General features: G+C 37.2%; 1 protein-coding gene across 4 annotated transcripts in view; it reads right to left on the minus strand.

The window, feature by feature from the left end:
- Positions 1-14,985, minus strand: part of LOC135195058 (acid ceramidase-like) — a 338,079-nt gene that overhangs the window by 135,587 nt on the left and 187,507 nt on the right. For 3 of the 4 annotated variants that reach the window (XM_064221412.1, XM_064221411.1, XM_064221413.1), the window contains 3 exons: positions 14,493-14,637; positions 10,595-10,689; positions 3,411-3,540 (listed from right to left, as the gene is read on the minus strand). In XM_064221412.1, coding sequence (XP_064077482.1) covers positions 3,411-3,540; positions 10,595-10,638 — 174 coding nt within the window. In that variant the 5' untranslated portion in view covers positions 10,639-10,689; positions 14,493-14,637. Of the gene's footprint in view, positions 1-3,410; positions 3,541-10,594; positions 10,690-14,492; positions 14,638-14,985 lie in introns of those variants that run through there. The other variant, XM_064221414.1, reaches the window with a different exon arrangement.

Raw genomic sequence — 14,985 nt, forward strand, 5'->3', positions numbered from 1 at the left:
TGGCCTATGCCACGGACGCCATGGCTATAGATTGGAACCAGTGGAAGAGGATTTACATCTTTCCTCCAGTAAATCTTCTCTTGAAGGTTCTGAACAAACTCAGGACGTTCAAGGGACACATTGCTCTAATAGCCCCCAATTGGCCCAAGAGCAACTGGTTCCCACTTCTACTGGAATTGGGACTCCAACCTCAACAGATTCCCAATTCCAAACTATCACAACTAGTACAAACGAGGACTGTGTTTGCTTCCTCAGGAATTCAGAAAGCCCTAACTTTATGGACTTCTTGAAGTTTGCGGCACAAAGAGATGCCAATATCGACCCTAAGAATATCTTATTCTTAGAATCTGATAGACGGAATCAACCCTACGTCAATATGACTCAGCAGTTAAAAAACTGGCTGTATTCCTGAGGATTCTGATACACAAACCATGACAACCAATCTGGCCATATCCTTTTTCTGGACACTGTTTGAGAAAGGTCTAGCAGCTAGTACTATTACTACTACTAAGTCTGCACTTAAGAAAATCTTCCACTTTGGATTCAAAATAGATCTGACAGACTCTTATTTTCCATCTATCCCTAAGGCCTGCACTAGACTCAGACCATCAGAGGGCCCAAGTCCTGTGTCATGGTTCTTGAATATGATGTCCTTAAATGGCCTCGGACACTAATAATGACTCATGTGACTTTTTAACCCCTCCTGAGGAAAACATTATTCCTATTAAGTCTGGTTCTCAGGAGCCAGGGTATCCGCCGAACTGTCGGCTCTATCTAGAGATTCTGGTCATATAGAGTTTCTGCCTTCAGGAGAAGTGTTACTTTCCTCAGATCATCAATTTCTAGCTAAGAATGAAGACCCACTGGATAGGTGCGGCATGGAAAGTTCTCTCACTTCCACAGGACCCGTCTTTATGTCCAGTTGCTACCCTAAGAGCATACCTAAAATAGAACTGCCCTAAAGGTCTTCAGGCCCTCTATTTATTAGGGAAAGGGAGGCACCATTCCATAAAAGGAATCAGGCAGCAAATCTTATACTTTATTAAGCAAGCCAACCCGGAGTCCTTCCCTCGGGTACATGATATTAGGGCAGTAGCTACCTCTATCAGTTACTTTCAACATATGAATTTTGATGATCTGAAGAAGTACACAGGCTGGAAATCTCAGACAGTATTTAAACGCCATTATCTTAAGTCCTTAGAAGCCCTTAAATTTCCAGCAGTGGCAGCGGGAAACACGAGTTTTTCTCCTGACACTGCTTGAGTAGTAGTAAGTAGTTTAACCTAGATCTCTCCTTTCTCTACTGCCTCGCTGACATTCTTGCCGAGGCTCAGCCACCATGTAGCCTTATTGTACCCATTGGATGCCAAATGTTGTTATATTTTGTGATATTTCCTCTTGTTTTGTTCTTAGGATTAGTCACAGTTTAAGTTAACATTCCTGTTTACTATTAAGTATGAATCATTTTGTATTGACTTTACTGTTAAGGCTCCAATTGCCCTTTTGTTACTCATCTTGTAACTTTATCCTTAGATTATAGCAATTAACCTTAATTGTTTTTTATTATACTGTATATTACTTGTGTGCTTCCTTATTCCAAGCTTATGAGGCCATTTCTCTGGTACTATTTCTCGTAGCGACACGGGCTGAGCCAGAAAAGGGATTTTGATTTTTGACGAAAAAGGAAAATCTATTTCTGGGCAAAGGCCCGTGTCGCCCAGTGAAATCCCACCCTTTTGTGTTACCCCGCCCCCCCCACCCCTTTTTTTGGCCCAAGCTTGGGTACTATCTGCAGGAATGACGTCAGAGGCACTAGCCGAAACGGTAGCGAGGAGTGGGCCTTAGGTCGGCTCCTCTATAGTTGAGGGATTTTGAAGAAGGATGAATCTAAATGGCAAAGGACCTCTGGTAGTGGTTTCACTCGCCCTAGAAACCATACCGACACCTTAAAATAAGGTGAGCGAGCCAGAATATTCTGGCAATTCCATATTAGCTTTTTTTCTCTGGTATTATAGCAATATTTTACCTTAGAAATGTGTGCTAAAGGGACATTTCACTGGGCGACAAGGGCCTTTGCCCAGAAATAGATTTTTCCTTCGTCAAAATCCCTTTTTTTTTTTATCTGGTCATAGTAGTTGGAAATTATTTGGCTACTTTATCAGCATCTTCATTTCCATTTATGAGCAATGAAAGCATTTGTGGTACAATTTTGACAGCAGTTTTGAAGGTTTCTGGAGCTCTTAGTCATTCTCTGGAGATTACAAATTCCTGTTGTGGCATAATTTTAATGCCTGCCAAATCCATGGCACACAGTACTCCTATGAAAACAGCATTAAGATGAAATGCTTTAATTCTTGATATCTTCCATCAGCAGCAACCTACGCTCCGTCGCAAATGCCTATGCAAGAATTACTTATATGTCACTACAATGCTTATCTTTCTCCCTACCCATTAGGTAATCTACTTGGTTTTGTATTCTACCACTATCATATGTTACTGTATGATGATCTGCCTTCTCACACTAGGTGTTCCTACAGAGTAATTCAAAACTATGTGCCATTTCCAGGACACTCTCCATCTGCATTCTTTACACCAATTCATGACCTCTCCATTTCTACTCTTTTCAACTCAACCCTTCCTTATTGTTTCCACCCTTCCCTAAATATTTCCTTCTCTTACTCCTGCCAGCTAATCTGAGATGAGTAATGCTACCATTATGAACCAATCATCAATGCCTTTTACTTTGACCACTTTTTCTTTCCACTCACTACTGACTATAGCTCCAACTCTGTTTCCTCCTATCTGCAAGTCAATAATAAAGCTTAAACCCTTTCAATGTGATTATTTACCAAGCAATACACTGCTCCTAACAGTTCTACCACACTTGGAAAATTCCTAGAAAATTCAATGTTTTTAATGTAACAGTCATCTCCCAGTATCTAAACAGAAGCCCCTCAGCTTGAACTTCTTACTGTGGTAAAGGAAGAAGTTGCAGGAAACTAAATCTAGTGTTTGTCGCTTCCTACCTCCCCTACTTTACAGATTGGGCTTCCTGCAACTTCACTCTCTTCTCAAGAAGCAGCACAAACTGAAGGGTTGCGGTTGGGCATTGCATAAGATAATTGACATGCTTACAGCGCTCAATCCCCCAAAAGCACTCATGCATACAATGAACTGGGAGTGGTGTATCACTGCCCAAAGTGACTACTGAGGGGCCAAATTTAAATTAAATACTTTACACTTTTACTTTGTGACTTACTTTAAGAACTTTCCAAGTCTATATCACATAACATGCATTTTAGCTTTTGAACCCACTCAGAATTTTTTATTTCCACCTTGTCTTACAGGCATACAATAACTTTTAAACTAATACTCTACAAAATACTTATAATTAAGCTTTACAGCTTTACCTCCCCTGGTTTTGTTCCACCCAATATGAAATAGACAGGAGCAAGAAGTCTGGTTTTGGAAAGAATCTGCTTGGCATCTTCGTAATCATTCCCTTCTTGCATTACTTCTCGAGTCAAGAACGACACCCAACTGGAACCAAGCACAGGAGGTATGAGAGCTTTAAACTGTTTATGATAATGAGAAATTTATGTAGAATTAACTGTGTATTCTTAAACATGAAGTATACAAAATATAATCAATCATTTTCCTTAAACTTTGTAATCAAAGGCATTTCTTCTTCAAAATAAGGCAAAGAAACAAAAATGGTTGTTTATTATAGATAGTCCCTGGTTAGCAATGGGGGTTTTGTTCCCAGCTGAGAGACAAAAATAGTTATTAACCGGAACATCAATAATCATGGTAGTAAAATGGCGTTTACAACACTAAACGCTGATAAACAGCTTACCAACACTGATAAACTGCTTACAGGTGCTGAAAATCTTTTACCAATGTTAATAAACTGCCTACTGACACCAATAAACCATTTACTGGCATCGAAAATTGCTTACCATCACTGTAAATCGTGGTAACGACTTTGTAAGCCAAGAGTTGTAAAACCAAAATGCCTTTAACCCTTAAACGCCGACTGGACGTATTTTACGTCGACATTTTTTGTCTCTCGGGTGCCGACTGGACGTATTTTACGTCGACATACAAAAGTTTTTTTTTAAAAATTAAAAACGCGGAAAAATACTTTTAGGCCTACCAGCCGAAAACTCTGAATCACGCGCCTTGGGGGATGCTGGGAGTTCACGGATCAAGGTGTTTTTTTTTGATTTTGTTTTTACAATCGTTACGCAGGCGCGCAAGCGCGAATTTCTTTCTTGCCGCCACTAAAAAAGTATCTGTGACACATCTCTGAAATTATTTCGTCACTTTGACATAATTTTTGTACCATTTTAAATTAGCCGTTACATAGAGTATTATATATGAAATGTGCGCATTTGTATGTAGAATACAACAAAAAAATACTCATGATTGTAGCTTTTATCAGTTTTAAGATATTTTTCATATAAATAACGATAAGTGCCAAAATTTCAACCTTCGGTCAACTTTGACTCTACCGAAATGGTCGACGCAATTGTAAGCTAAAACTCTTATATTTTAGTAATTTTATTCAATCATTTATCTTAATTTTGCAACTAATTGGAAGTGTCTAGCACAATATTTCGATTTATGGTGAATTTATGAAAAAACTTTTTCCTTACGTCCGCGCGGTAACTCTTCCGAAAATAATCATACATGCGATTGTGGTAATGTTTGCACCATTTTAAATTAGCCGTTACATAAAGTTTTATATATGAAAATGTGCGCAATTTCATGCACAATACAACTAAAAACAACCCATGGTTGTAGCTTTTATCAATTTTGAAATATTTTCATATAAAAAATGATAAGTGACAAATTTTCAACCTTCGGTCAATTTTGACTCTACCGAAATAGTCGAAAAACGCAATTGTAAGCTAAAACGCCTATATTCTAGTAATATTCAAGCATTTACCTTCATTTTGCAACAAATTGGAAGTCTCTAGCACAATATTTCGATTTATGGTGAATTTATGAAAAAAATAACATTTTCTTTATCGTCCGCGGCGGTAACTCTTCCGAAAAAATCATACGTGCGATTGTGGTAATGTTTGCAACCATTTTAAATTAGCCGTTACATAACGTTTTATATATGAAAATGTGCGCAATTTCATGTATAATACAACAATAAATAGTTGAAGGTTGTAAGCTATTCTCATTTTCGAAATATTTGCATATAAATCACGATAAATAGAAAAAAATCCACGTTCGGTCAAATTTGACTCTACCGAAATGGTCGAAAAACGCAATTGTAAGATAAAACTCTTACAGTCTAGTAATATTCAGTCATTTATCTTCATCGTGAAACAAATTCGAAGTCTCTAGCACAAATATTTGATTATGGTGAATTTTTTAAAAAACTTTCCTTCCCTCCGCGCGCGGATTCTCCGCCACAAATCTCCGAAATGCGTAAGTCCCATTCTCGGAATATTTGCTCCGTTTCATATTAGGCATTTCATAGAGTTTTATATATGAAAATGTGCGCAATTTCATGTAGAATAAAACGAAAAATATTTGAAAGTTGTAGCTTTTCTTATTTCCGAAATAATTGCATATAAAAAAAATATATATATAAAAAATTCGACATTCGGTCAATTTTAGCTCGTCAGATATGGCCGAAAACTGCATTTGTAAGCTAATATTCTTACAGTATAGTAATATTCAATCATTTGTCTTCATTCTGAAACATATTGGAAGTCTCTAGGACAATATTTAGATTTATGGTGAATTTTTGAAAAAAAATATGTGTTTACGTAAGCGCGTTACGAATTCATGCATTATTTTGTGATAATATTTTCTCTGTGTTGCTTTTATCGTTTTACAATGTGTTATATATCAAAATGATCGCAATTTAGTGCACATTACAACGAAAAAAAAAGTAACTTGTTACCTTCAACCGTTTTGCGCACAGCGCGATTTGAATACAATTATATATTGAAAATTTCGTTTTTGCGCTATCATATATCGCATTATTTATATATGATAATGATAACTTTTTTTCATTTCTGATGGTTGCATACTAAACTTCAAGCAATGACAAAAAAAAGGAGCCAAAAATGAACTCTTATCTTGAAAACTAAGCGCGCTGTGATTTTTTGACAAAAAATATTTTTTCCGCTTACGCGCTCACTTCCAAACCCCTCCGGCATACGGGAGTCATTTTTTTTATTTACTGCTCCGGCGTTTAAGGGTTTAACTGGGGAGGCCCCCAGACCGATAGGCATGGACTACCTACAGTATACTCTTTTTGAAAGAAATGCTAAACTGAAAAACAACATGAATCTACAGCATGCTGATTCTTAATGCAAAAATTAGTCAGAAAAACAAAATGTTAATAATAATTCAATTGGATAGGATAAAAGATTAGTTTAACCAGACCTTCGAGCCTGTAATAATTCAATGCTTAGTAAATTAATCATATAACATATAAAACTCACTCAGTATACGCCCTTCAAAATCTGATGTGTCTCAGCCAATGGGATGGGAGGAAGGCACACATAACAAATGAGTTTGTATAAAAACTTTTGGGTTTGAAGTGCATAAATTTTGGTGTAAGTTCATATAATACATGATTTTCTAGAAATGCCATATCAAGCTTATCATTTTTTTTATACATTCTTAGGGTTTGTCTCCAATCTCTGCAAGTTTATTCAATAAAAGTAAATATAGAAGAAATGAGATTAAACAGATTTGTGGAACCTTGTGGCTTAAGAGAGAAACAGATTTATATCAAACACCTGGTTTAAGCACCAACCCAAGGACATGGAAAAGCCCTGGTGACAGAGTTAGAAACCAAATAAGACTTTCTAATCATCAATAAAAGATTTAGGAACTCTGTCAAGCAAGTGAAAACTTACCTGGGAGCTCATTGTAATTGTGACCATGTACCAGTTGTAGCAACAGTGATGGGGAACTTGAAAAACATGAGGAAGAGTACATCTAAATCAAAGAGGCAAATGAAATTATTGAAAACAGAGGAATTGAAGAACCAATATAATGTAATTGTAAGAAATAATAGGGATTAATGACCATCTTAAGGAAGGAAGGCCCTATGCTCCAACATCCTCCGCAAAAGTGGCAAAATATGGAAAATGCAATAAGGGAAGGTGGTGGAATAATACCAACAACAGAGAGGAGAGCTCGCAGAGAATGGATGACAGAGGATACCTTGATAATGATGGATAAAAGAAGGCAACAAAAGGGTAAAAATGAAGATAAGAGATATAGCGCTCTGGATAGAACTATTAAGAGGGAATGCACAAAGGCAAAGGAGAAATGGATGGATGAGATTTGTCAGGAGGTGGAAGGTTTGGATAAGAGGGATGAATGGAGAAAGTATGATACGGTGAAAGAAATTACTTTTAAAAAGAAGAGAAACATCAGCATTGGTATAAAAAAAGTGGATGGAACTATAGTAGTGGAGTCAAAAGTAATATTGGAAAGATGGATGGAATATATTGGAGAATTGTTTGATGATGATAGAGTAGAACATCTAGATTTGAATGACAAAGAAGAGGGACCAAGTATAATCAGATCAGAGATAAAAGGCATCTTTAAAACAAATGAAAAGCAATAAAGCAACAGGTGATGATGGAATAGCAGTGGAGATGTTGGTGGCTCTGGGAGAATACATCATTGATATATTGATGGAAAAAGCAGAAGGAATATATGAAGAGGGAGAGCCTGCAACACAGATGTATAAATCAGCTTTTACGTATTACAATACCAAAAATACCAGGAACACTTGAGTGCAATAAACATCGGACTATCAGTTCCATAAGTCAGATCACAAAAATAATATTAAAAATTGTTTTGAACAGAATAAAAAAATAAGATACTCCCAGAAATTGGCAATGACAATGTGGTTTTATGAGAGATAAAGGGACAAGAAATGCAATTTTTATTTTGAGTGTGTTGATGGAGAGAGCAACAGAAGTGAAAAAGGATCTATATGTTTTTGTTGACTATGAAAAGGCTTTTGATTGGGTTAGACATGTAGACCTTATAAGGATACTAGAACAGATAAATGTAGATGGAAAATCTAAGATTGATAAAGAATTTATATTGGAATCAAGAGGCAACAGTGAAAGTAGAAAATGATGAATCAGAGACTCAGCACATCAAGAGAAGTGTAAGACGGCTGTGTGTTATCACCTGATCTCTTCAATTTATATAGTGAAATGATAATGAGAGATCTCAGAGATATGGAAGGAATTAAGGTTGGAGGAATCAATATTAATAATATCAGATATGCTGATGATAAAGCACTTGTTGCGGACCCCCATGATAAACTTCAGGCTTTAATCAGTGCTTTACACCAATCAAACAGAGAAAGAGGTCTGTCAATAAATATTAAAAAAACAGAAGTTATGGTTATCACCAAGGATGACATCCCCCCCGAGAATAGATATAGGAATTAATGCTGAAACAGTTAAACAAACCGATAGTTTTAATAATTTAAGATGCACTGTCACAAGTGATGGAAAATGCAAAAAAAAAAAAGATTCAAGAAGAGAATATCCATAGCAAAAAATGCTTCTGGTTAAGATCAAGAAATTAGTCACCAACTCGAAAATATCTATGAATCAAAGGATGAGGTTTGTGAAATGTTTTGTTTGGTCTGTATTGTTGTATGGCTGTGAAACTTGGACCTTGAGGAAGACAGACGAGGAGAGGTTACAGGCTGCAGAAATGTGGTTTTGGAGAAGGATGTTAAAAATATCATGGACAGAAAGGAAAACTAAAGAGAAAGTATTAGAGAGAGTAGGCGTTGAGAGAGAGCTTTTGGCCTCACTGAGAGATGGACAAATGCAGTTTGTGGGTCACATAGTGAAAAGACAAGAACTAGAACATCTCTCTCTCACTGGTGAAATCAATGGAAGGAGACAGAGAGGAAGACCTAGACAAAAATATACGGATGGATTGGTGAGAATGACGGGAGGAAGAATGTCTGTAGCTCAGTTCCTGCAGAGAGCCAGAAATAGATAGGAATGGCGAGCCATGATTGCAGACGTCCTTGGGGATATGGCACCTGGATGATGATGATTAATAAGTTCCAGACCCCCCCAAAATATTAACAAGTACCAGAATTGTGGACAATAGCTGAAGCCAATCACAAAAGTAATGAGACAGCAAACCACCATCTTTTCATCCCAAAGAAGTTAGAGAGCCTTCATCAACTCTCAAGGCCGGAAGAAAGTTCCAGAAAGTTCCGCACAGCAGGGTAGGGGCAGTGATACAGAACTACTTGATGAGTAAGCGAGGTAAACTTACCAACAAATCATCATGAAAATTGCAAGAGAAGCGAGAGGAAGGACAAATGATCGATCACGATGGTCTTACCCCAGACCACCAGCAGAGAGAGTGGAGCAAGAACGATCGGTCCCAATGAAGCATTAATAGAATTTTCTTGCTCCTCTCCCATTTGGAACTAGACTGAAGTCACTGGGAAGCCAAGTACACTTTGAACCAGTGTTAAAGAAGCTCCTTGGAACAGTCCCAGTTCCTGCATAAGGAATGAAATACATGCCAAGCTATACCACAGGGATAAAGGAACCTGCTACATATACACACACAATTCCAGAACAGCTACTTATTTGTCTGACCTAATTTAGGTTATAATCACAGACACAAGAACATATATACAAAAAATATTTATGCAACAAACAACAAAATATTACCCAGAGTGAAAACCAGTCTCAGCAACCTTCAGAGCAACAAGATATTGAACTTCACAGCAGCCAAATAGAAAGAGAGAAATAGGCCATGCTCCTCATACTTCCATTGATGAATCAATGGAAGAAAAGGAAGGAGACACAGGAACAACAGAATTAGCTACAAACAAAGGGGAAGGAGCCAACGTCTCGTTACACGTAGGAGAAGCAAAGCCTTCCCAAGAAAGAAGAGTAGAAACTCTTCGAAGCTCCCTCTTCCTGTAAAAGAGCCAAAACACTCCGGACAAGGATTCGCTTTAGTACAAAAGTTAGCTCAGCACCTACTGCGTGTTGTGCGGGTCTCTTACCACAGACGCTAAAACCTCGAGCAAGGAAATCCTTGGACACCTGGACATATACACTGGTGAGGACGAATAGTTTCAGAGGAAGCCATAATCATAAACACAAACACTCCACCACACTGGAAAGAAAGAACACGGAAAACACTACAGACTTGAGAGGAGAGCAAAGCGTAAGTGTCTACTAGTCTCCAAAGTGGTTAGGAAAAGACTGGGTATCACAGGGTGAGATGCAATCTTTGATCAGATCTCACCTCGTATATGCAGGCATTGCCAGATCTCACAGATTCCTTGCTCACAATCTCCGATTGTATTAACCAGTTTACCAGCTGCGCTTGGAAATATCCTTTTGTTAAGACCGAAGGTTTGTTCCGCATATGAAAAAATTGGGTAATTTTTTATCAAACTCTCCAGTCAGAAACTGAGATTTGCCATACAATAATTCTAAATTTGTAACTTTCCTTAGAAGTGCACACCCTCTGCATAAAAAAGACCCAACAACTTATTAGCACTAAAAGTGAAAACATGAAGGGGTTAGCCACTTACCTTTGGCTATGGTCTTTGAAGAGAATCCATTCCAGAAGTCCCATAAAACCACCATTCCAGCTGAATCTTTTGTCCAAAGACAACGAAAAACTGTCCTGTTAATAAGAAAGGAATATCACAATAAACATATAGTACATAAATACAAATGCAATTTTTTACAAAAACAACAAAATTATTTTTTGACACAGTGGTCAGCACTCCAAAACACACTTCACATAATGACAGAAGGTGCCCCTGTAACTCACATTCAAACCCCAGTGCCACCAATGAATGCCAGTCAGTGCCAAAATTCTGCAAAGCTAATGATGGATTGATGGATACAAACACTTAAATATGTACAAAAAGGGATACTTCTAATACTCAACACTTAGTACCTCCAAGCCTCCCAAAAACCACAACCAGGTTTAAAAAGCAGTAGACTAAAAAAGGCTACCTATTGATTCTTGACATAGGATCCCCTGCACAAACCAGTGGAGTTAATGCTCTACAACACAATCGTATTCAATCTCTGCACCGTGAAGATAACCCAAAGGAAATACACAAGATTACCATGCCAGCCACTGAGTGACTTCAATATCTTAGCCAAGGATGAGATTTTTTTCAAATTCAAAAGTTGTAGTCATTGCTCACATGTCCAGAGGCTTACATTCCATTAAGGATAGACATTAGCATGAAAGTCTTTAACCAAAGACCTAATGAAAATGACATTACATTCCTATTCTTTGGAAGCTCTGGTTTCCAAATCACTAGACACAAAACCTTTACAGAAAATGAATTTTGATCATATTGACTAGTCTTTTTAAGTTTATGGTTTTATTATTGAAGAAACTGTTAAGCAGTTGTATGCAAATATTTCATGTAAAACTGTCAGATCTTGGTCCTGTGTTTGATTATTTGCTTTTTGACTATGAGAAGTCATTTGTTTGTATGTAATTTTTTTTTAACACATGTAGTCTAATTTTCACTTTAAAGTGTCATGGTTATACTTTTACTGTGATCAGAAGGGTCTGCTTGGTCATTGTTTCTAACTACCAATCTTGTTAGATTTTGAGGTGTTGGCAACTTAGCTTGTTTGTAGTAAGAATGGAACAGTAAGATTGGTTTGCTGTTACGCACTCTAAGTGCCATTTTGCTTTAAAGTGATTTTATTTCTTATGAAAAACTTTTCTTGTGAACAAAAATTCTCTTACTTTGTTCACTATCCCTTGAAAATGTGTATCAATTAGTACATGAAAATATTCTGTACTTAGTTTTTAATTTTCTCCTCCTTGTCGGAAACCTGCAAATCTGATATGTAAAAGTTTTGTGATTACTATGCATATCAAATTTTTACCTTTTTAGTGCCATTCCAGCAGTCCTTACAGACAGTACTGGACCCTGAAACGGTTAAGTTCCTCAAGCCCTAGTGACTCCAGGCTAGGTAAAGATATTGTTATGGGTAAGGGCCTAGCGCAACACAGTACTTAGCCCAAAAAGGGATTTTGAAGAAGGAAAAATCTATTTCTGGGCAAGGGTCCGTGTCGCCCAGTGAAATAATCCCTTAAAATAAAACTAAAGAGGTCAACCAGATTGCTTGCAGGAATATGATCAGACCAGATACAATAAAGTAGGCTAAGTTGACATGCCATCACCTGTGGTCATTCATTGGTTTTGAAACATTAGTCCAAGCTTCCTGCTTGAGACAACTACCGCGACCTATAATTCAAATGGCCTACGTGATTTCTAATGTGTGTCATTTGTATGTAAGTTCATATGTTCGAGCTACTGTCTGCTTCCTTTATGACTTGTAACCGAGATGGTAGTGGGAACAGAATAGAATTAGCCATCATCGTTGGCAGAAGCGATCAAGCCATCGTCATTAGCAGACCTGTACAATCCTATATTCATCATGTAATCTCAGAGAATAGAACTATTTTTTATACTTCGTGTTTTCTACTAGAACCTCACATCAGAAAGATATCATCATGAGTTTAACACATCGTCGTCATAACCACTTCGTAAGTTATCAGCAAACCCCAAGACACTCCAATGAGTATGGAAGTGCATAACCAACCGACTTAGCGTAAGATTATCGCAAGTCTAACATTACTTCATAGGGCGCCTTATTATACAAGGCAACAGCCCTAATATTTCTACAATCTAACAAGCTCTCCTTTCACAATCAATCACCATATTTCATTCAACTACAGTTCATATAGTTATCCAATCATAACCTTTCCCTCAGCATCAACATATCATGAGGGTCAATAAAACTGGAATAATGTCTATTGCTGCAACTCTTACCTTACACGTTCTTACCTGACTAATATTAAGAATTAAAAAACAAACCATCAGAAAACTAAAAATAAAAGGGCAAACCAACAGAAAACCAAGTACAATCTGTCGAACCCCTACCGAAACCACCAACAGAAGTAGAATGACCAGCTACGTGTGTTTATATCTGATGGTCCCTTGATAGGGGTAGGGGAAGTAGATGGATAGAAGATGGATGTTTATAGAAAAACAAGTGTTCTAATTTTTCTATTAATTCTGATGAACTGCCACTGGCACGGAAGTAAAAGCTGTATAATAGAGAGGTAAGGTATATTTTAAAAAAAGATAAAAAATGTTGTGAAATAAATCTTGAACTACAGAATCTTCTGCATAGTTCACAGTAACATGCAATTATTGTGAGAAATAATTATTTTTATTATGCAGAATTCCCAGTTTTATTTTGAAACACTTCCACTGACAGTCTTTTACCGCTTGTACAGTATATACACTTTGGGTAGAAGTGTATTATTATTTACTCATTAGTGGTGATTTAGAATATGTCCTTATAATTATAAGAGATCTAAAAGGATGCTGAAATTATGCTAATTTTTGAAAGCAATAATATTCACAATTTTGGCCACAGGAGTAACAATTTGCAGAAGCATAAATTGCTCAGTGGTACATCAATAAGCCCATATGTTGGAAAAACAATAAGGATCTGTATAACTGTAAGAACAAACAAATGACAAAAACCAATATAAAAAGAAAAAAATTAGGGAAAGAAATTACTCCTGCACTAAAAAAATACAGCTAATACATCCACAGAACTTGTGAACATTAACCACACACACAATAGAATCATCATATTGGAGAAAAGGCTCTCTTGCTATAAAACAACTTCCACTGCTCTTTAAGCCATGCCCGGCATTCCGTGCAAGGATTCGTTATAGTACAAAAATTAGAACGGCACCTGCTACATGTGATGTGGGGATTGGTTGCCACCAAAGGCAAAAATCAAGTACGTGGAAATCTGGAATTCCGGAGCACACACGTTGACGAGGCCGAGGAGGAGCACAAGAAGCCATAATAACAGCAAACACACACACACTAAACACAAGTGAAACGGGCAATGAACCGGGATAAAGGCCAAGAGAGGTTAGCCACTACACTCGCCCAGGCAGTTAAGAAAAGACTGACGCGTTGGCATAGGTGAATGATCTTTGACCATTCTTCACCCGATCTATGCATGCGTAAAGATTACTTGCTTTCATCTGTTTTTTAACCAGATCCAGCTAGGCGCTAGAAATGATCCTATTGATAAGACCGAAGGTTTGTTTGCGTATGAACAAGATAAATTTCTCGAAAATCAGTTCAGCGTATGTATCTTTGCATACCACAAAACCGCATGAAATACTGATGCCTAATGAAGGGCAGTCCTATGTCCTTTAGGATTTAGCAAATTAGTATGGCTGGAGCCACCGCACAGAATATATAAGCTACTTATGTTTGATAGGTTCATAATGAGCAGAGAAAATCTATTCCTCAGAGAATATGACCATGGGGGAACACTGGAAGTCAGGGAAGATAAAAGCAGGAAAAATTCTAACTTAACTATGCAATCAAACAAACATTAGCTTCCATTCACCTTTCGAACTGCTGTAAGAATTCCAACATAACCAGCAAAACTTGTGGACTCAAAGATGACCTTCCCTTCTTTCTTGAATTGCAAGTGGACAGTTAAAGGATGAAGGAGTTCTGCAACTTTCCAAGTCTTGTTTTTCTTGTCCCATCTTCAAAGGGTAACAATAAATCAGCCAAAAAAAAGATGAAAATTATATATATGTGGTATATGAAGGTTTCAAAACTGCAGAAAATAAAAATAATGACAGATTAAACATCTTCCAGTTCTAAAAATTCATAATACAGTATACATTTAGTAATGAGTAAGGTGAGTTTTAGATGTCTTTGTTTCAGACATACCCAATAAAAAAAATAGTACCCATGCAAGTGATGCAGGTAAGGGAGAAACAATACATAAGAATTCTTATGTCTGTGAGTGGGTAAATGCAGTGGCAGTTTTTCTTTTGAAGGCACAATTCTGAAACTAATTCAGCAGTCTATAAAAAGCTGATAGTATC

The sequence above is a fragment of the Macrobrachium nipponense genome, chromosome 15 (assembly GCF_015104395.2).
Source record: "Macrobrachium nipponense isolate FS-2020 chromosome 15, ASM1510439v2, whole genome shotgun sequence".
Lineage (NCBI taxonomy): Eukaryota > Metazoa > Arthropoda > Malacostraca > Decapoda > Palaemonidae > Macrobrachium > Macrobrachium nipponense.